The sequence below is a fragment of the Rhinatrema bivittatum genome, chromosome 10, assembly GCF_901001135.1.
Source record: "Rhinatrema bivittatum chromosome 10, aRhiBiv1.1, whole genome shotgun sequence".
Lineage (NCBI taxonomy): Eukaryota > Metazoa > Chordata > Amphibia > Gymnophiona > Rhinatrematidae > Rhinatrema > Rhinatrema bivittatum.
This window is the reverse complement of record NC_042624.1, coordinates 684,630-706,852: the sequence shown is the minus strand read 5'-3', so window position 1 is coordinate 706,852 and position 22,223 is coordinate 684,630. Positions and strand designations below refer to the sequence as shown.

The 22,223-nt window shown below is 44.6% G+C and overlaps 1 protein-coding gene across 1 annotated transcript; it reads left to right on the top strand.

Annotated features, from left to right (window-relative positions):
• The first annotated feature begins 5,483 nt into the window (after positions 1-5,483).
• PTGS2 (prostaglandin-endoperoxide synthase 2) lies at positions 5,484-14,269 on the top strand. Its single transcript, XM_029618239.1, has 10 exons — positions 5,484-5,605; positions 6,460-6,576; positions 6,671-6,814; positions 6,944-7,087; positions 7,920-8,101; positions 9,183-9,266; positions 9,418-9,664; positions 10,412-10,698; positions 11,064-11,211; positions 11,870-14,269. The coding sequence occupies exons 1-10, from the start codon at positions 5,554-5,556 to the stop codon at positions 12,277-12,279; spliced, it is 1,815 nt and encodes a 604-aa protein (XP_029474099.1). The 5' UTR covers positions 5,484-5,553; the 3' UTR covers positions 12,280-14,269.
• Positions 14,270-22,223: the final 7,954 nt, after the last annotated feature.

The window sequence follows — 22,223 nt, the reverse complement described above, 5'->3', positions numbered from 1 at the left end:
TTCCCTCGAGCTCCTTTTTGCTCAGGCTGTGAAAAGAAAAACTTTCCTTCTTAAACATTTCTCACTCCCTCCGTGCATTTTATTCCTTCTTTCTTTCATTCCGCAGGGGAGCGGTGCTTTCCCCTTGCTGCTCCCCCTCTATCCTGGGGATTTAACCTGAGCTTGCACATTTTACCGCGCTGCCCACACTCACCCTGGGCAGGAGAAGGCAGGGTCTGGTGGCACCTGCTTCAGAAGGAAAGCAAAAGCTCTTTCCTGACTCATCCTCACTAGCAGGCATGGCGTGCATCATCAGTAATGTTATTAAAGCCATGGAAAATCTGATCCTTGGAAGGGAGGGGTGAGGGAAGGAGAATCGTCTGCCACCTGATTTTGACTCCTCAAGTCAGAGAGGGAAGAATGCGGTTGTAAAACAGCTCTGGGGTCCCTGGGATAGAAAAGTCCGGTTTTAATCTTGATATTCTGCTTTAAGAGCAGAGGCTGTGACTTGGGGGGGGGGGGGGTCAGACGGGGGTGGGTGGGCACAGCCGTCAGCTCCAGCAGTGAATCCAATGTGTAAGAATAGCTCAGAGTGCACCACACAGCTCACGACTTTGTGAAAATATTCTTTCACGGGGGGGGGGGGGGTGTTATTTCCTTGCAAAGCGAGCAAAACGTGGCCAGGAGGCAGGAAGGAAGGGACTTTGTGAACGTAGCATGAAAGGCGAAGTTCTTTCAGCTGGGTTGTTTTCTGTTGGTTTCTTTTGCCTACTTCGTTATTTTCCTTTAAATTGTATGGAAAAGCCTTGTGAGGGTAAATGGTTTCAAAGATTTTCCACAAACGCGTGTCACTACTTTTTTTCCAATTTTGTTCTGAGCACTTTTGAGCACCTCCAGCAGAGTCAGAACTAATAGTTGGCCTGCCCTTGCCTCTCGGAAGGTGAACTGATGCTGCACGCGCTGTTAATAAGAATCATTTTTTAGACAAAGGCAGACTGTATACTACTTTTCCTTTCAGAACTTTATTGGGAGCTTGCAATACCCCTGTTTCCTCCCTTCCTTCCAACATCTCTTCCGGGGAGCACTTTTATATGCTTTCAAACAAACAAAATGTTGGGAAGAATTTTACAAAAGGGGTCAATGTCCATCCTTCTGTCCAGCTGTATGTCTGTCTGACCATCTGTAAGTGCAATAACTCCAAATAAGGGGGCATAAATTCACCAATACTGACATGCAGGAAGAAAATGTGAGTCTCACAGACGAGTCTGAAAATTGAAAACATTGGATCAATATTTTCAGAGGATGAAGTTTAAAAAAAATCCCCTCCTGCTTTCCATGATAAACTGATAGAAGCTATTGAAACTGTTAGAATGCTGAGCATTGCTCCATTTCACACACACACACACACACACACACACACACAGACACACACACACATGCGCGCACACACAGACACGCACACAGACACGTGCACATACACACACATACACAAACACACACACGCACACACACATGCACACACACAGACACGCACACACACATGCACACACACAGACATGCACGTCCACACACATACATGCACACACACACACACACATGCACACACACACACACACGCACGCGTGTGTGTGTGTGAGTCTTGAATGTCAGTGACATTCAAGACCCACACACAAATCCTGCAGACCCACATTCTGACACCCAGCACCCTCATATTCACACCCCCACAGAAACTCACAACACACACGCTATAAAACACACTGACCACACACCCTACACATACCCCCAACAAACATTTACACCCCTACATCTGCCCACACACACACACACACCCACACATCCCCTCCACACACAACTGTACACACTCCATTTAAACTCCTCATAAACATCCAAACCCCCATGTCCCCCAAGCAAACCTCCACCAGAACTACACACACACATATTCCACACTCAGACTCTCTCCCCCTTCTATGAATCTATTCTGGAAACTCTTCCTGAAGCCGTGTCTCTGCATGCTTTCCCCTATTTGTTTAAACTGCATAGTTATTTACGATTGGGCATGGGAAGTCATTGCATCTGTTCCCTGTCTCATGCCAGGCTTTGAACCTAACACTGTCTCCCTAGTCGCTCTGCCTTCATCCCTCAGCACCTGTAGCATCAGCTCCTGCTGGGGGAAGCAGCTCTTCTATAAGAACACGGGACTTATTTTCCGATTTAACGGAAACAGCATGTGACGTTCTTAGTGCCTTCTCTGAGGCATCAATTGTGTTTTTAACAGCATCATTCTTCTTGTTCAATTTCAGCCATATACATTTACAAAGAAACACCCCAGAAGCTTCATGCAGTAGTAAAAGGAGCTTACTATGCTATGCCGATGCATGTGAGCCATCCTGCATTAATCCCAAAAAATCCTACTTTGTCAGAGTCCTCATCTCCTCCCTCACACACACATGCACATCCTTCCCTTGGGGAAGAAGGATAAAAAAAAACAACCCAATTTTTCAGGCTTCTAGGTATCCTCACCATAACTGATGTAATTCTCAGGCATCCTTCCTTCTACCCTGCTTGGCTTCATGCTTTGCTTGGAAGAACTGGGGCTGTATGGAATATTATCAGCTATTGAGCATGGAGAATATGGGTCTCAAACTAAAGAAAATCTGTTACTGAAGGAGTTCACAAGTATTCTCTGGCACAAATCCTTCTTTTGTCTATTCAGATGTGTCTCCTTTCTATTGCCTCACTCACTCACTCTGTCTAGTCAGTGCCATCGATTCTGGGTTTCTGGGAAGGACCCAAACGGGGCATAATAACCTAGGAACTTGCCATACTGGGTTAGACTGAGGATCTATCAATCCCAGTATCCCATTTCCAGCAGTGACCAATGTAGGTCACATGTACATGGCAAGATCCCAAATAGGAAATAGATCCCATGCTGTTATTGCGCAGTGAGATTTCTTAAGTCTGCTTCGTTAATCACAGTTTATGGGCATCTTCTCCAGGAATTTGCCCAAACCATTTTTAAATTTAGCTATGTTAACTGCCTTAAATACATCCTCTGGTAATGAATTCCAGATCTCAATTGTGCATTGGGCAAAAAAGAATTGTCTCTAATTTGTTTTGAATGTGCTATTTATTAACTTCATGGAGTGCCCCGCAGTCTGTATTTTATGAAAGAGTAAATAACCGATTCACTTTTACTCTTCTAGTCCTCTCATGATTTAAAGACCTCTATCATATCCTCTGTCTGCTGTCTCTTCTCCAAACTGAACAGACCCAACCTCTTTAGCCTTTCCTCATAGGGGAGCTGTTCCATCTCATTTATCATTTTGGTCGCCCTTCTCTGTACCTTTTCCAATGCAACTATATCTTTTTTTGAGATGTGATGACCAGAACCGCACGCAGAACTCTAAGTGCAGTCTCACCATGGAGCGATACATTGGCCACCCTCCAGGCACAGTAGACAATCTCAAAAACAGATTGCAAATTACCAGTAAAAGATCTGCAATTTCATTTTTTTTATCACTCTTTCAGAATTCTGGGGCAATTTGCTACTCTTTAATTTGTCAATCTTCCTTATTAGATCTTCCAGCTTCACAGTGATTTATATCAATTCTTCTGAATCAGAGAGACTAGGGCTAAATCCCTGCTGCTGGCAAAAGCCAAGCCAAGCCACACATTTTACTTTCAGCCAGCACCAGGAAAGTGCACAGAAAAGTAGAAAAAATGGCTTTTCTGTACACCCTCCGACTTAATATCATAGCGATATTAAGTCAGAGGCCCCCAAAATTAAAAAAAAAAAATATCTGCCCACGGCCCGTGGGTTGGAAAACGGACGCTCAATTTTGCCAGTGTCCATTTTCCAAACCCGTGGCTGTCAGCGGGTTCGACAACTGACGCCAGTAAAATTAAGCGTCGGCTATCAAACCCTTTGACAGCCGCCACTTCCTCCAATAAGGAGGCGCTAGGGACGCGCCAGTGTCCCTAGCGCCTCCTTATTAGCGTGGGCCCTCATTTGCATAGTGAATCACGTGCCCAGGAGAGTGGCCTGGGCGCGCGTCGGGAGAGCGGTCGCTCGCCTCGGAACGCCTGCTCTCCCGCGCACTTCACTGCATCGGCCCGTATATAAGCAAACAGTTGAGCACTGGGTAATGGGATGCAGAAACATTTTGTGGTAGCAAACTTATAAAGTCACTGGTAGTAACTGGGAGCTCTCGAGGCACCGGTACAATGAGAACAGAGGGAGTCAATGCTAACCCACACTGCGATTTCAACATGCAGCACCCAGATGATCTAATTGTGACTTTTTCTACCAGTGATAATGAGCCAGCCACGTATAGCAAGAAATAGCTGTCAAATACATAAGGTTTAACTATGTCCCAGAACAAATAAGGAAACAATATACTTGTTACTTTATATGAAGACAGATTTTGAAATTAATTTTCAAGATACTGGTTTCTGAATGAGCTAACAAAACGTTTCTGCGTAGAATATTGCGGCAGTACACTTTTTCTATTAAAGCAGTAGGTTGAGAGATGTACACCTATATGTTACTTTGTGATATAGTCTGTCAGGGCAGTAACTTTCCCATGAACATATGTCAGTATCTAATAGGGCTGGCTGACTTTTTTTTTTTTTTTCCTGTGCGTCTGTGCTCCCCATTTGGTGACAAAAATGATGTAGAGAGAGTGGAAATGGGTTCACTATGATAAAGAGGCTGAGAGGGGACATGATAGAAATTTATAAACTTATTAGTGGGGTGGAATTGGTGGAAAAAAAAAAAAGGATAGTTGTCTACCCATTCAAATAATACTAAAACAAGGGGGCACTCCATGAAACTAACAATGGGCAGATTTAAAACAGATCATGGAAAGTACTTTTGCGCTGGGCGCGCTATTAAGCTGTGGGATCTGTTGACAGAAGATGTAATCAAGAGCACGGGGTTTAAAAGAGGTTTGGAGAATTCCTGAAGGAAAAGTTCATAGCACATTATTAAGCAGGTAGCCTAAAGAAAGCTATTGCAATGCTTAGATCCACTTTATGGGGTCTGCCGGGTCTGGTCGCTGGCAGAGACGGGATGCTGGGTTGATGACCTTGATCGGATCCAGAGTGGCATAACTTATGTGCTTATGTACTATCTGCTTGGTGCTCTGTCCCCCTGCATTTTCATGTGATCAGACACTTTTCGGTGACGGCCCTTCTGTATCATTTCGAGTACCAAAAATAAGCGATCTCTTCACGTTTCTGCCAAAAACAGACTCCCTGCGGGCCGCGGTGCAGAAGAGACGAATCTTTCCTGAAACCGCGCGCTGGCAAATGGACCGGCAGCTTCCCGATCCCAGGTGCGCGCTGCAGCCCCCCCCACCCCCCCCTGCTCCGTCTTCGCGGCGAAAGGAAAGCGGGCGGGCGGGCGCGCCGAGTCACCGCTCGCATCACAGGGGTTGCGCAACTGCCGGCCCTCGGCGCCTATAAAGGGCCGGGCAGCCCAGGCAGCGGCAGACCCAGCGCGCACTCCAGCACACGCGGCAGACCCAGCGCGCACTCCAGCACCCGCGGCAGCCAAAGGCGCGCACGTCTGCGATGCTCCTCTCCGGCACTTTGCTCCTGGCGCTGGCGCTGGTCAGCCGGGCAGGTGAGCGCGCTCTCTCTCTCTCCCTCCCTCCCACAGATCGCGCTTTCTCGCTCGCTGCTGTGGCGTCCGGATGAGAGCTGGCGGTAACGGAAGGAGAATTGCGCTCTCCCTTCCCGCCGGCACTGGATCCATGCCTCTGCAGCTGGAGGGCTTTACTTCTGTCCGGGGATATTTTATTTTTCTCCCTTTCTTGGAATTTACCCTACCCTTTTAATATTTATTGCTGTCATTATACAGTAACATTGCATTAAATGTCAAAAGATCTGCACTTTCAGATGAATGTATAGCCTAAGCCTACCGGTTTGAGAGTGGACATCCTCTCACTGCCGATAGAACAGGAGGTTAAGTGACCAGCTCAGAGGTGCCTCAGGTGCTCCTGGGGGCAGTAGCCAGTGACTGAGGCCCGGCCTACTCTAGCACTAGAGTTATGCTGGCTGTAACGCTTTGCAGCCTACAGACTATATACAGGGACCATATAGCCAGTGTGAATACTATATAGACATCCTGTATTTATAGTCTTCAAAGTAAAAATGTACAGCTGGCTGATGCACAATATCATTCACTGAGCTTGCTGTCATAGAAAAAAATCTTTGCTTGAACAGTCATGTTGTTAATTTTCAGGGAACAGTAAAGAGATGCATCTATAATATCCTGACGACTTGGACTATATGTAACAAAACTGCCTGGGGTTGCAGTTTTGATGGCAGGCAGCTGTATTATGCTGCTGTAGGACTGTAATATAACAGCAGCTTGTAGTGTTTTGCTAGTGCTTGCATGACTTCCGCTCTCTGTTTTGTTTTAAACAAATGCACATCCCTATTGTTTGGGTAATTCTTGCTTTCTCTTCCTTTCAGCTAATCCATGCTGCTCAAACCCCTGCCAAAACCAAGGGGTGTGTATGACCATGGGGTATGACGGGTACAAATGTGACTGCACACGGACAGGCTACTACGGGGAGAACTGCTCCAGCCGTAAGTGTGACACAAAGTGTCTTGCCAGCCCTCTTAATGGCAGTTCTGCAAATGTGCTCCTGTGTCGCTCACTGCACTCTGTTATCCCTTCCAGCGGAGTTTCGGACATGGCTGAGAGTAACGCTGAAGCCCAGCCCAAGCACCGTCCACTACATCCTCACCCACTTCAAAGGAGTCTGGAATATAATCAACAATATCCCCTTCCTCCGGAACGCCATCATGGGATACGTACTGACATGTGAGTACCTGCAGTGCACGGCAGCCAGGCTAGAGCTTTGCAGTCATAGCAAACATCCGAACTGCATGGCTTTTGAAGTATTTTATTCTTCAATCTTTTTAACTGTCCCCTTTTCCTTTCATTCTTCAGCCAGGTCACATTTGATTGACAGTCCCCCAACATATAACAGTGACTACGGTTACAAGAGCTGGGAAGCCTATTCCAACCTGTCCTATTACACCAGGACGCTTCCTCCAGTAGGACATGACTGCCCGACCCCCATGGGAGTGAAAGGTAACTCGTCTGCCATTAAAAATCGAGCGCTTCCAACAGACACGGGACAGGGCATAGGATTAGTAATGCTTTGCGAAAAATAAATATATGTTGGTTTTGTCAGAACAGAAAATATGATGCATAAAAAGATTTATTTTAGATATTTTCTTCATAACTTCAATAAAACACATTACTAAATTTGAACTTTTTACTTGGACCACCATAAACAATCAATCAAACTGGGGTTCTTCATGAGCTTTTGAAAGCACACAAGTCACGCCTAAAGAAGTGACCTGCTTGGTCCTGAACTCATGCAGTGCAGTAAGCTTGGAGACAGTTTATGTTGGTCCACTAAAAAGGCATCAATTCTGGATCAGTACGGTTATTGGAAACCTGAATGCTTTTTGAAGTTTAACCTTACTATGGATTAAGTGCCGTAACTTCAGCACATAATCTGGATTACGCTGTGGTGGGTTTTTTTTTTCAACAAAGTGTAGTGGAGCACTATCTTACTGTTAAATATAACAAAATATCAGTTGTGATCTTCAGAAATTAGTGGATTGCAATTATGCAACTTCTTCACATCACCCTTGTTCTGTAATTTAATTGTCAATCAATTTTAAGACTACAATATTATATTATATATTATTATATTATACAATAATAATTCTATTATAGTCTCTCCATGAAACATGCCCCAAAAGACCTGATTGGTTGAGATAACCAGCAATTATGTTTATTCTGGGTGCACCAGCTATTCTCCAGTGCTACAGCCAGGGTGTACTGATTGTAAATTGTGATGAATTCTCTACTGACCTGAGGTGCAATCAAACTTTCTTCTTTGAACTCACAGGAAAGAAGGAACTGCCGGATGCAAAACTCATAGTGGAAAAATTTCTCCTCAGAAGGAAATTTATCCCTGATCCTCAGGGCACAAATATCATGTTTGCCTTCTTTGCGCAGCATTTCACCCACCAGTTCTTTAAGACAGACACCAAGAAAGGAGCTGCCTTCACGAAAGGATTAGGACATGGGGTAAGATTAGAGAACAAAAATAAAGTTAAGATTTTCCAGAAAGCGCAAAGCAGCAGAAAGTGAAGACTTTTTTTTTTACTTTGCATTCAAAATATTGTGAAAGAAAATATAATAAAGATCATATTTCTTCTGCTATCTTAAGCTTTTCAATATAAATATGCACTTGTCCATATAAGCATAGAATAATTGACTTCCCCGTTTTGTCCATAAATTACTCATTTGACTATTCTGTAGCCTTTAACAGCTGGATCTTATCCACCCCAGATGCATTTCAATGCTAATAGTGCCCTGCTTTCTAAAGCTAATGACTCTAGGTCATTAAGTAAATGGCCGTTCCAGTGCTTATCTGTGCCTATTAAGCCAGTCAATCAGGGCAGTGATGTTTTTACTACAAGGGCGTGCTGAATAGAGTAAATCCTCCTGTTAGCAATAAACTCTTAACAATGTGGGAAATAAGATGGCAGAGAGTAAAAAGAAAAGCAAACTGACACATTTTTATTACAAACATTTGTTAAAAAAAATGCTCACTTGAAATATTTTTCTCAAAAAGCAAATAGCATTTTAAAATATCCCTGCCTCTTTCTAAGAATTGCTAGACCATGCTGCACCTTGGCTTTCTATATCTGAGAAATGTTCTTTTTTTATGCATAAAATGCCCTAATGAAATAGGCTAGGGACCAGTTTTGCATGCATGCATTCGTGTTTATATATAAAGACAGATAACTAGAGTACTGTCTATACACTTGAAACAAGTGAACTTAATTTGGCATTTAAATACCTGGATTAAAATGATGGTTATTATGGTGGTCCCAGGAAAATCTCAGACACTGATAGGAAGGTGGGATTCCTTTTAGCAATATATAACATCATGGTGCATTCCCTTCTCGGACGTCAGAGTCCCCACCTTCCTAGGCATCACCACTCCGTCAGTTATATGTGCATGGAGAAGTTTATGTTGACCTAGTAAAACAAAATAAAATATTGAGAAGTCTAAAAATGCAGTTGAGATCCTCACAAATAAAAATCAGCAGAAATATATACTTGAAAACCAAACTTCATGATCCAATGATTTGTTTGACAGGTTGACCTGAATCATGTCTACGGGGAAACTTTAGACAGGCAGCACAAACTGCGGCTTTTTAAAGATGGAAAGCTGAAGCACCAGGTACGGTAATTTCTTTCCCTGCTACGGCAGATTAGTCAAAATGCTGTGACCATAGTTAAACCATGGATGCAGAAGTAATACTAGTACTCACATTGTGCTAATGATGCACTCCTGGTATTGAATGCAATGCGTTGCCTTTTCTCAACTGCAGATGATTGACGGAGAGATGTACCCGCCAACAGTAAAAGATACACAAGTGGAAATGATATATCCACCCCATATCCCTGAGCACCTGAAATTTGCAGTAGGGCAAGACGTATTCGGCTTGGTTCCAGGATTAATGATGTACGCCACAATATGGCTTAGGGAGCACAACCGGGTCTGTGACATCCTTAAACAGGAGCATCCCGAATGGGACGATGAGCGCACATTCCAAACCACCAGGCTTATTTTGATTGGTGAGTAGTGAAAATATGTATAAATAAATATTCTTTTTCACAGTAGCATGACAAATATATCAGTCCTAGCTCACATACGGTAATGTTGCAGATTCAGCTGGAAGTTTGCAGTTACCCACAAAATCTCCACCGCTTTCATAGAGTTGTTCGTAGTCTAACCACAAATTGCTGTGGAAATATGAGACTCTTCGGTAATCATTGCTACGGTTCATTTGGGAACTGCATAAGGCAATAAACCCTGTAAGAGGAAATAAACATTACATAACTTCTTCCTAGCACTCTGCCAGTACAGCCTTGATTGGGACTTTAGACAACAAATTTAAAATACTGTTGATCAGTCTGTGGGTTTTATAGAAGCACAAAGCAATGATATATTTTTTAAGGGAATATTGAACCTTGCAAGAAGATTTTGCTATTCAGAAAGTCATAAAAAATATTTATTTGATTTATATTCAGCTTATATGAAATGGAAAACTAGTGCATTTGTTTTATTTTGTTGCATTTCTGTGAATGCATACATTTTTTACATGAGTACTACAAATGTACACATAGTAATGAAGAAAAAATGGAAAACTCAAAAAACCAATGTCATTTATTCCATGCACATGCTAACTTTCTAGACTCCACTTATACTCTTAGTTCTGCCACTAAGACCTCATATAACAAGAAGCCAAGAACTGAGAACACCTTAGCATTGTGTATATTTGCCATTTCTTATCTCAGTTTCTTCATCTGTTCTGCCAACAGGTGAGACCATCAAGATTGTCATTGAAGACTACGTGCAGCATCTGAGCGGCTACCATTTCAAGCTGAAGTTCGATCCTGAGCTGCTCTTTAACCAGCGCTTCCAGTACCAAAACCGGATTGCTGCGGAGTTTAACACGCTCTACCACTGGCACCCCCTGCTGCCCGACACCTTCCAGGTGCAAGACCAAGAGTACAGTTACCAGCAGTTCCTGTATAATAACTCAGTCATCCTGGACCACGGCATATCCCAGATGGTGGAGTCTTTCTCCAGGCAAATTGCTGGAAGAGTGAGTATCTCTCATCTGACCCATCTAGTGGTGAGGATAAGAAGCATACATATAACTTATTCTGCTTTTTATATACAGACACTTTCACTTAGTAACAATTTCATGTATTTCATAGTATCATGCAACTGTTAGACAGGAAGTCAGTTTCCTCACCTTATCAGATTAATGACAATTTATTGGCATCGTTCTGTATTTTAGCATATGTGTGCTGATAAATAATTATCAGATCCATAAGTGAACTGAGTAGCCAAGTATGCTAGGGTCTAGTTTACGTATTATTACTAACGTGCCTCTCTAGAACCACCAATCTGACATTTGTCTTGTTGGCAAGAGTCCTTATCTTCCATTTGCTCCTTTCTTAAAAGGTCGCTGGAGGTCGGAACGTTCCACCAGCAGTTCAGAGAGTAGCCATGGCTTCTATCCAGCAAAGTAGGCAGATGAGATACCACTCCATGAACGAATACCGAAAACGCTTCCAGTTGAAACCTTTCAGCTCATTTCAGGAACTGACAGGTAAGGAGTTTCCTAACAGTCCGGCAGTAGACACTTCTGTTTTGTTTTGGGTTTTTTTTCTCTCACACTGTATAGAAAGGAATGAAAAGGTTTACAAAATGTAAATCTAACTAGCCATGGTTAAGAAAGCTCCAGATTTATCGCTGGTGAAATATTAGATACAGTTCCACTGAAAGGGATCTCTCTCTCTCTGATGGTTTGATTTTCTCTAGTGTGCTAGTGTTACCTCTGTGTGCTTCTCTTTTGAAGCATTCATGTTTTCTTCTAGTTTAATCATGTTATTACTGAAAACCGCTTGCGTGAGATATGAGCACGAGCTGTAACGAACGGATGTCCTGCCATACCATCAGATCAAGGAGTTCTTCAGAAATCTCCAAGCCCCTGATCTATCTGCATAGAAATCTTAGGGTTAGTTTGCATACATTGATGCAAGTAGTAATGCAGCTTTTCCCCCAAACCAGTTATTCATCATCCGTAGCTATAATTTAAAATAAAACATCAGCTGTAATATGTTACCAATGTCAAGGTTGTATGCCAGGACACACAAAGGTAATTGCTAAATATAATATATTCAGACTAATCATGACATGGACAGATATTAATGAATGATAAGACGGTTGCACAGTTAAGACATTTTTTTTATATTTCACTATTTCAGGGGAGAAAGAAATGGCGGCTGAACTGGAGAGCTTGTACGGTGATATTGACGCAATGGAGCTCTACCCTGGCCTGCTGGTGGAGAAACCACGTCCTGGGGCAATTTTTGGTGAGACCATGGTGGAAATGGGCGCCCCTTTCTCTTTGAAAGGCCTGATGGGAAATGCTATCTGCTCTCCCGAGTACTGGAAGCCCAGCACTTTCGGTGGAGACGTGGGCTTTGAGATCGTGAACACTGCCTCGTTACAGAAACTTATCTGTCACAACGTGAAGGATTGTCCAGTCACCTCATTCCAAGTTTTACAGCCCAGGCCCGCGGAAACTGCAACTATTAACGCGAGTACCTCAAACTCGGCACTGGATGATGTAAACCCTACCTTACTACTAAAAGAGCGGTCGTCTGAGCTTTAGAATCTCACCAGTTATATTTATTTATTTGTGCTAATTCTATTTATTTATTTGTTTAATTTATTAAATGCATAAGAGAGACTATCCTGTGCATTTAAAGTCTTCTGCAGCAGAAGCTAGTATCTCTGATATAGAGATGAAAATGCCAAAGTCTGTTTTAAATCAAGGTAAATCTCTGTTTTGTTTCGGGCATAGTTTCCGAAATTCATGTCCTACTGTTGAACAGACACTGCAAATGCTGTCTTATAGGGTATAATCCATGCCTGTCATTGTGGAAAGCAAACAAATGTGAACCAATGTTTCTCGTGCCACTCAGTGTCTTTCAGAATACCTAGAAATGCAACATTTGCAGGTGCTCTATAATATTATTATTATTATGATTGGAAGGAGAGCTGGAGAATGTCTCCCTCATTTTATGCAGTAGACTTATTCAGCTTCTGGTTCCCTGCAGGAGATAAAAACCAAGAGCAGGGTAAGACTGGAGATTTGTCAGGCAGTCTACGAGCCTGATAGACCAACAAGTCTTCTACTCCATTATAAAAACTAATGCAGATTCCTGTCCCTTGGCAGCATAAAGCTGAAGACCAAAATGATTGATATATTTATCTAAAGTTCTGCAGAAAAAAAAAAGTTACAGTAATATGTTCAAGAAAAGAATTCAAGTAAATTATTATAAACCGAGTTCATGAAACTTGGGTGCCAGTAACTGTATCAACCTCAGATTAAGGGGATCTGATTTTAAAAAATAAACTTCTACACCTTGTGAGGGGGAAACTAGCTGAGCGAATTCATACTGGACGATGATACGGAATGACCAAGTAACTCCGCGAACACTGTAACTAAGCCTGTGCAAACGTATTCACTACAGAAGTGAAGCGGTTAACATCCCTGGCACCAAGAGCTGGATCCTTCCTTTGCACATGCTAGCACTGAGATATTTAGCAACAGTTGTACCAAGGTTATGTAAGAGACTACTTCTCTTATTTTTTTTTTTCTAACTTGCATAGTAACTGGAGTAAAGTTTTCTTACTGATTTACATTTCTCCAATACTTTTCATGAAATAGATCCCTGAGGGATGAACACTATTTATCTCTGTTCTCCCCTGCACTGATACTCCATGCCACAAAAGGTTGTAAAATTACCTTTAGTGATTACGTAATAATGACCCAACTGATCCTAAACGAAGCAGCTAGCACCAAATTTTTAACTCATCACCCAGAGCATTCTCCTACATGCAGCCCCTTTAAGAATGCACCCTGATGCACTGGGCTGGATGCTAGAAATGATACGGGCCACCCCGTTTTCCAGGATCTGAACTCAGGGGATCTCTATTATGAGAGGAAAATGGAGAATGTCGTGCTTTTTGAATTTTCTGGAACCGTAACTTATTGGAGGCACAAAGAGTGTGCATATGGAATCTTTTAAAAGCAGAAAATGGTGTTATTTAACTTAATTATGTCTTTTCTCATTTGTGTTGAGGTGGGGCCTTTGGGAAAATAGAGCGATGCTTTGAGAGCATTGTTGCAGGTTTATAATAAATAAATAAGTATAGATCTATAATTATAATTTAATATTATTTATTTGAAAGTTTTGTGGGAATGAACAAATGTTTTTAAGAAGATAGATATATATTTTTTACAGTTGTAAGTATGTAATGGTTGTGATAATGTGCTGTTGAACTGCAAGATTTCACATGTAATCTGAACGTCAGAATCTATTTTAGACAAGCAAAACCTCAATCAACAGATTCATCCACCGAGGATAAAGTGTCCATGGCACATTCAGCCACAAATGCAATATTGTTTCCAAAAATTCATTCTTTTTCTAAAATATTATGTTGTGCTACAAGATTGAAATAATTTGTGTTTCTCCATACTTGATTATTTTTTCTACTGTAGGTAATTTTATATTTATGTACTTTTTATAGATATTTATACTTTTTATTTAAATTGTACTTGAACGTCGGACTTGTAAATAAACTATTTTGATATATATTGGGTGTACAGAGATTTTATTTTACAAAACTTTAGAAATGGGTATCGGCTCACCCTGCTGCCCATGCTGGCATTTATTATGGAAACTTAGACCAGGGCAGTTGCTGGACAAAGTGGTGCTCAGAGCAAGGTTTGCTTTCAACCCTTGGCTCCCGTTAGGTCTTACCTAGGGCAGAAAAATGCTGAATCTCTCTGCCTATTTCCCTTTTTGAGCTCATATGCTTGCAGACTGACACAAAAGGCTAACGTGACACCTTGGCCACACCCTTTTCTTTTTTGCCCACTCTGATTCCAGGCATCTTCCACTACTACTTTTTTATCATTTCTAAAGTGTTATTAGACATGCACAGCACGCTACAGATGCACATCAGAGACAGTGCCTGCTCCAGGGAGCTTACAGTCTATGGGGAATGCATTCATGCTTCCATTTCTTGGAGCTTCATGTCATGACCACTCTGAATTTCCTTTTCTATGTGTTAGTCCATGACCTGAATCGGACGTGGTAACGCCCCAGTTCCATGCAGCCTTGTGGATGAGCGCATTTATGGAATGTGCCTGCCTCGGAGCATGTTTGCACACGCGCGCACACAATAGAGAATACACATCTAGGATGGAAAATAATAAGGCAGAGCTGCTGGAAGGGGTAGGAGAAACAGATACTACTCAAGGCACCAGCGAGTCTCAGCAGCCGCTGAGGCACCAGTAGGGGTGTGCATTCGGATTGACCGCATTAGTAAAACGCAACTCATATTTTTTTTTTACTTAAAAAATTGATTCGACATAAACGATCGGATTTCCCACATATCGAACATAGATATGTTCGATATGTGGGAAATCGCGATTGTTGAGCCAAAATAAAAATATAAACCCCCTCACCCTCCTTAATCCCCCCCCCCCGACTTACCACAACTCCCTGGTGATGGAGCGAGGAGTGAGGACGCCATTTCTGCAATCCTTGGCGAGAAGCATGTGATGTCAGCGGCACGTCGAGTGACGCCGGCGTCACGTGATTCCCGGCTCGTTCGCGCCGGACGGCTCGTTCGGCCCAAAAAGAACTTTTGGCCAGCTTGGGGGGTCAGGAGGCCCCCCCAAGCTGGCCAAAAGTTCTTTTTGGGCCGAACGAGCCGTCCGGCGCGAACGAGCTGGGAATCACGTGGCGCCGCGTCACTCAGACGCGGCGTCACGTGATTCCCGGCAAGTTCGCGCCGGACGGCTCGTTCGGCCCAAAAAGAACTTTTGGCCAGCTTGGGGGGGTCAGGAGGCCCCCCCAAGCTGGCCAAAAGTTCTTTTTGGGCCGAACGAGCCGTCCGGCGCGAACGAGCCGGGAATCACGTGACGCCGACGTCACGTGATTCCCGGCAAGTTCGCGCCGGACGGCTCGTTCGGCCCAAAAAGAACTTTTGGCCAGCTTGGGGGGGCCTCCTGACCCCTTGAGGGGGTCAGGAGGCCGGGAATCACGTGACGTCGCGTCTGAGTGACGCGGCGCCACGTGATTCCCGGCTCGTTCGCGCCGGACGGCTCGTTCGGCCCAAAAAGAACTTTTGGCCAGCTTGGGGGGGTCAGGAGGCCCCCCCAAGCTGGCCAAAAGTTCTTTTTGGGCCGAACGAGCCGTCCGGCGCGAACGAGCCGGGAATCACGTGATGCTGCATCACTCGACGTGCCACCGACGTCACATGCTTCTCGCCAAGGATTGCAGAAATGATGTCCTCACTCCTCGCTCGATCACCAGGGAGTTGTGGTAAGTCTGGGGGGGGGGATTAAGGAGGGTGAGGGGGTTTAAATTTTTTTTTTGCACATATGTACATATACCCAACTCATTGGATTTTTTTTATGTCCATATTGGCCGCAAGTGGGACCCCCTTTCGGACATAAAAAATATGAACATAAAATTTTGCTCTGCACATCCCTAGGCACCAGTACTCAATGCTGCTGCTCCCCCAGAGGGGCAGTGCAGCCTTAAGATCTCCTGCAGCTGTGTCATGAGAGAGGAAGTGTGGCCAGCTTCCTAATCAGCAGGGCTGCCCTCCCCATAGCTGGCCAGACATTTGGTCTGCCTGAACAGGGTGCCAGTTGGACTCAGGAATAGGCCTCAGCATCCCAGCTCCCTTAGAAAGAAGACCCAGTCCAGAAACGGAGCTCTTACGGAGAACGCGGTATGATCAGCAATTCTGCCTGGTAAATCCTTGAGCCATCATAATACAGAAGGAACTCATCAGGGCTGCATACTGAGGCATCGCCAGAGCTCACACGTGGCCAGGCAAAGAGAGGACAGGGAGAATAAACCCCTGCACACGCTGAAAGCAGAGGATGCACGGGTGGCCGGGCCATACATGCACCGAGCACATTTTTAAAACGTCCTGGCCAGGCACGAATCCCCCGGTACACGCAGAGGTGCCGGCCAGTCTGAAAGGGGAGGGCCGGGGGGACATGGTCTGGGAGGGGAAGGGTGGGGTCTGGCTGGGACAGCGGCCATGAGGACCTGTCCCAGGGAAGCGCGCGTCAGCATCCGGCTGGCGTGCCTAACTTGCTTCTGCTCCGAAGGAAGGGGCAGGTAAGTTTAAAAACAACAACAAAAATAGCTAGGTAGCTAGGGGGGAGGGGGTCCTTAATTGGAGCGGACTGGGAGGGAACTGGGCAAATGTCCAATCACGTTGCCGCACGTATTATAAAAAAATTCACCCCCGCTCCTGCATGTGTGAGATGTGACCCGGGCGCATAGGCACGCGCCGATACAAAATCGGGCATGCGTGTGTGCATGGGCGTTGCGTGCGGCGATGCGCATATATTACAAAATTAACCAGGAACCTCGTGCACATGGACGCCCATGTTGTTTTTGTTTTTTTTTAATCAACTTTATAACGTATGCTGCACGTTCCAGAAAGGACACGCGACTCCATTCGTTTTATTTTATGTGGAACCTCGCTCCAACCTCCGGACAGGACGGACCGCGAGCAGTAGGAGGGGAGGGGCTGGATCAGGGGGCACAGTGGCCACGTCAGAGCCGGCGGCAGCAACCACTGAGCCCAAGACGGTGACTTTCGAACCAGCGCACGGGCGCACTTTGGAACAGGTGCGTCGGCACGGGCCCAGATGTGCGGTCATTTTCTAACTCACGTGCATGTATGCATGCATGTTGTAAGAGAGCCCGTCCACGTGCACATGCATGCCTACTTTTTAGTGGCAGGTGGGATGGTGCATTATTTCCCATCTGTGCCCGCCGGCAGCTCCCGCAATCCCCTCACTCACCCCCCCCCCCTCCATGTCCTGGAAGAGGAGGAGGAGGATGGCGGCCGTGCAGTGCCTCCCGCTACTTCCTCCTCCTTAGCTGTCGGGGCCTGAATGAAGCCTGGGGGGCTGCAAGGCCACCATCCTGCTCCTCCGCTGTCACAACACAGAGGGCGAGCGACGGAACTGGGGGGGGTGATGGCTGCTGCCGGGCGGGAGGAAGGGGGGTGCAGAGAGGAAGAAATTGTATTTATTTATTTATTTATATTCTGCTTTTCGGCAGGTCAAAGTGCATCACATTCGGGAACTCTGGGTATTTCTCTGTCCCCACGGAGCTCACATCTAAGTTTGCGCTTGAGACAATGAAGGGTGAAGCGACTTACCCAAGGGCACAAGGAGGAACCCGAATAATGCACCTTCCTACCTGCCAGCAATGAGGCTTCTCTTCCAGGGGGAAGTCATCAGAGACAGGATCACAAGCAACAAGGGCCTACCTGTGCTCCAGACCCTGTCCGAGCTTGCTCACGGTAGACGTTAATCTTTAAGACGTATCATACACTGAGCGTTGGGAGAAGAGGAGTGGGAGTGGGGAGGGGTCTTTGCTGCCCAAGGGCCACATTTTTTTTTGGGGGGGGGGAGGGAGCCATTGTCCCTGCAGCTCCCCCACCCCTGTTCCTACACCTATGAGCCCTGGGACCAAGGGGCAACGAGGAAGAGGCCCCATGAGATGGGAAGAAAAGCTGTGGGTGAGAGGAAGGAAGAGGGATGAAGACAGATGCAGTAGGAGGGAATGTGGACAGATGGGGGACAGTGGTGGGGGTCATCCGAGCAAGTAGGAGCTTCAGTTTCCTACCACGTTTTACTACTCTAAGCAAAGTGGCTCTTTCTCCCATGGGTAGCTGCGTTTTCCCATCATTTACAGCCACGTTTTACTGTCTCTCCCACAGTCAGGTTTATGTAGCACTCACTTGCGTTGGCCAAGAAGAGAAGTTAGACCGCTGCTGCCAGACAAGACTGTCAATGTAGTTTATGGAGAGCTTATTTAAGTTTTAAGGTGCTTTCTGTTAATGAATGAATGAAATGAAACACGATTTATCTTTTTCACCTTTATTTAATTTTAACATTTAAATGAGTTACGCATGAGCATTGCAACGCCGGGTAATCTTTGCGAGTATAGATAGATAATCACGTCTGCGGTGTGGGGCAGCAGCTGGAGCCTCCGACCGTGACAAATGGCTGCTTTTTGTTTTCAGTTCTAAGCCCCGTTCCATGTGTGGGTCCAAACCCCCCGCCCCCTTTCTTTTTCATTTGGTGAGGCTTTCAGTGCTACCCTTGCTCTTCTTTTGGCTGAATGAGACCTCTCCATGCCAGCTTTGTTAAGGTAGGTGAGCCCTGGGCTTGAAAAGGGATTGGGGAATGCTCCTCGTCATCCTGACCTCACAAGATCAAGTAAAAGACAAGGCAGAGCTCAGCATCTGGCTCCACGTTAAAGGCACCAAAACGGACTCTTTTCCCCAAATTTACTTTTGGGCAGGTTCCCTCCGGAACCCCTTACAGTGTAACGCAGTCTTCCAAAACGCTGGTCCTTGTGATCCACAAGCAGGTCTGCTTTAAAAGATAATCAAATTATGTAAATTAAGCCAGGTCACGGATCAGGAATGCTGACTGTGGACAGCCTTGCTGGTGGCGCAGGATAACGGAAGCTGGACCCTGCTGACCGCTGCCCTGCTCCGCAGTGAAGGCCACCGCCAGGAGAACGTTCTTTCTGAGGTCTTGGGCAGAGGGACGGCTTCTGTTCCCTCTCATGTCTAGAATGAGAAGGCCTGCCCTGACTCAGAATGATGACATCATATTCACTACTACTAATGATGACATCATATTCACTATTACTAATGATGACATCATATTCACTATTACTAATGCCTTTACAAGAGCATCCAAGGGTTGTTTCCTCTTTGTTTAACTTTCTAATGTGCTCTATTTATTTATTTATTTAAATTTTTTTATTTATTTAAAATTTTTTATATACCGGCATTAGTGTGCAAACATCATGCTGGTTTATATTGCAACTGAAAGATTGAAAATACAAAGAACAGGGGGGGGGGGGGAGGGGAGTATAAATAATTACATAGATACAGTAGTATCTATGTTTCTATGTTTCCAAACTTCTATGTTTCCAAACTTAGAAGTATCCCTTCTAAGTTTGCCTCTATGAAGGCAAACCTAGAAGGGAACAGAATGTAATAAATGAATTAAATACAAACATGGTTCCTTAATAATCTTTGTAGAATCGCAAAGCTTGCCACATAATTTTATTGCTCTTGTAATTTATCCAGGATGCAGGATCTTCTGGTTACTTTTGTTAGGCATTGCAGATGTTACTGATCCATAGAAAACTGAACAGTATAATTAATATACATAGGCAAGGATTCCTATCCAATAGCAAAAATGTCTTAGGTTGACACCAGCTGCTACATCAGGAATAGAAAAATGGAGTCAACCAGTTCCGATTTATAAAAGTAAAAGAGGAGATACGGCAGATCTGTGGATATGCACATATTCTGAGATAGAGAAACGGAGACATGACAGCAGATAAGGATCATACAGCCCATGCAGAGCTGCCGCTTAGCTCTACCATCCCTTCCTCTCTCTCAGAGATCCTCTGTGCTTGTCCCATGCTCTTTTGAACTCTGACACTGCCCCATCTCCACTGGGAGGCCGCTCCGTGTGCATTTGATTATTTTCAGTGTGGAATGAGAAGCCTCTAGAGATCAGGCATTGCATGCACTGTTTCACGTGCAGATTGCCAGAATAAACCAAACTCAAGCCAGGCAAAACATTTCTTGGGGGGAGCAAGAGGTTTTTTTCTTAAACTGCAGAGTTTAGAGCAAAGATTAGGGATTAGGAAACCACTGCTGTTATAATAAATTAATTTTGGAGATCACCATGGCCTTATCTGTCTGGAAACATTTGCATTTAATTATGTGCCTTCCAAACTCCATTGAAAGTGAGCTGTAATTCAGCTACAGTAAGTAGCTCCCTCCCTGCCCCTAAGGGCTTACAATCTAATTTGGTTCTTGCGAGAATAGAGGATGAAGTGGCATGCCCGAGCTTGCAAGGAACAGCAGAAGAGAGAAACAAGAATTGAACCTTGGTGTCCCTGGTTCACAGCCTGCACTGCAGCAACCACATGGCCCCACTGAGGGAGGTGTGAGGGGGGTTTGAAGATATTCATAATTCTCTGTAAAATGCTAAAATGGTGAAATCAATGATGCCACAGACTCTTCTAGCCAACGCATTTAATAATTATTATTCCATGGGGAGGTGCATTAAACAAAAATGAGGTATAGCTGATGGACTTTACCACAACCACAGCAAATTGCATTGATAGTACAAATACCCATGCACTATTTTTCCAGTAGGCTACTGTAAACTTACAGTCACTGTCTGATATTCTGCTGCGTATGTCACTGAAACCCACCTCCCAAGGGAGGCAGATGTTAAAGAGCAGGCTACCATTTATGTGAACTATAGCAGAAAAAAGAGGACAATGCAGCTATGTAACGGGAGCCTCCAGCCCAGGAAACCCAGCGCCACTTAGCTGGATAAATTTGAAATTATCTGGCTAAGTATCTCTGTTTGAATATTCAGCCGTGTTCAATGGCTGCCACTTAAGTAGTGGCAAGGACAGGGCATTCTGGGCCATACCTACTTATCCAGCTAACTCAATGCCTGATTCACTAAGGGTTTTTCCCATAGACACAAAATGGGAGAAAAGCCTTAATGAATCTGGCCCTTAGCCTGATAAATACCAATATTCATCCTAACACAGCTAAGTTAGCCGGATAAATTGGGCAAGTCTAAAGTTAACCGGATAATCTGGCTAACTTTTAGAAAGCTGGGAATATTCAGCGGCACCGCTGAATATTCCAACTAACAGGCCCATTCAATAAAGTCCGAGGCGAGTGCACGCTCTCCCGATGCGCGCCCAGGCTCCTCTCCTGGGTGCGCAATTCTTTTTTTAAGTTAGGGCCCGCGCTAATAGGGAGGCGCTAGGGACACTAGCGCGTGCCTAGGGCCTCCTTATTGGCGGAAGTGGTGGCTGTCAGCGTCCCTGACAACCGACGCTTAATTTTAAAAGTGACAGTTGTTGAACCTGCTGACAGCCACGGGTTCGGAAAACGGACGCCGGCAAAGTTCAGTGTCTGTTTTCCAACCCGCAGGCCGCGGGCAGATTTTTTTTTTTAAATAAGCTTTTTTTAATTTTTTTTAATTTTTGGGGCCTCCAACTTAATATTGTTTGGCCGCACATTTTACTTTCTGTATTGCAGGTGACTAATAGGCTCATCAACGTGCATTTGCATGTGATGAGCATTATTACTCCGATACTTCAATCCTTACACTGGCTACCAGTTAAATACAGAATACAATTCAAGATCCTGTCCATTATACACTCTCTCATCCATACTCCTAACTCTGTTACTCTATGCTCTATTCTTCCAATATACAAACCTGCTAGGCACTTAAGATCACTGGACAAAAACCTTCTAGATATCCCATCACCTCGACAGGCCTGTCTTGACATCACCAGAAAAAGAGCATTCTCAGTCATTGGTCCAATCCTATGGAATGCATTACCAGACTCTCTAAGATCCATATCCAATTCTAAACATTTCAAAAAATCCTTAAAAACACATCTGTTTCAATCCGCATTCCACATATCACTT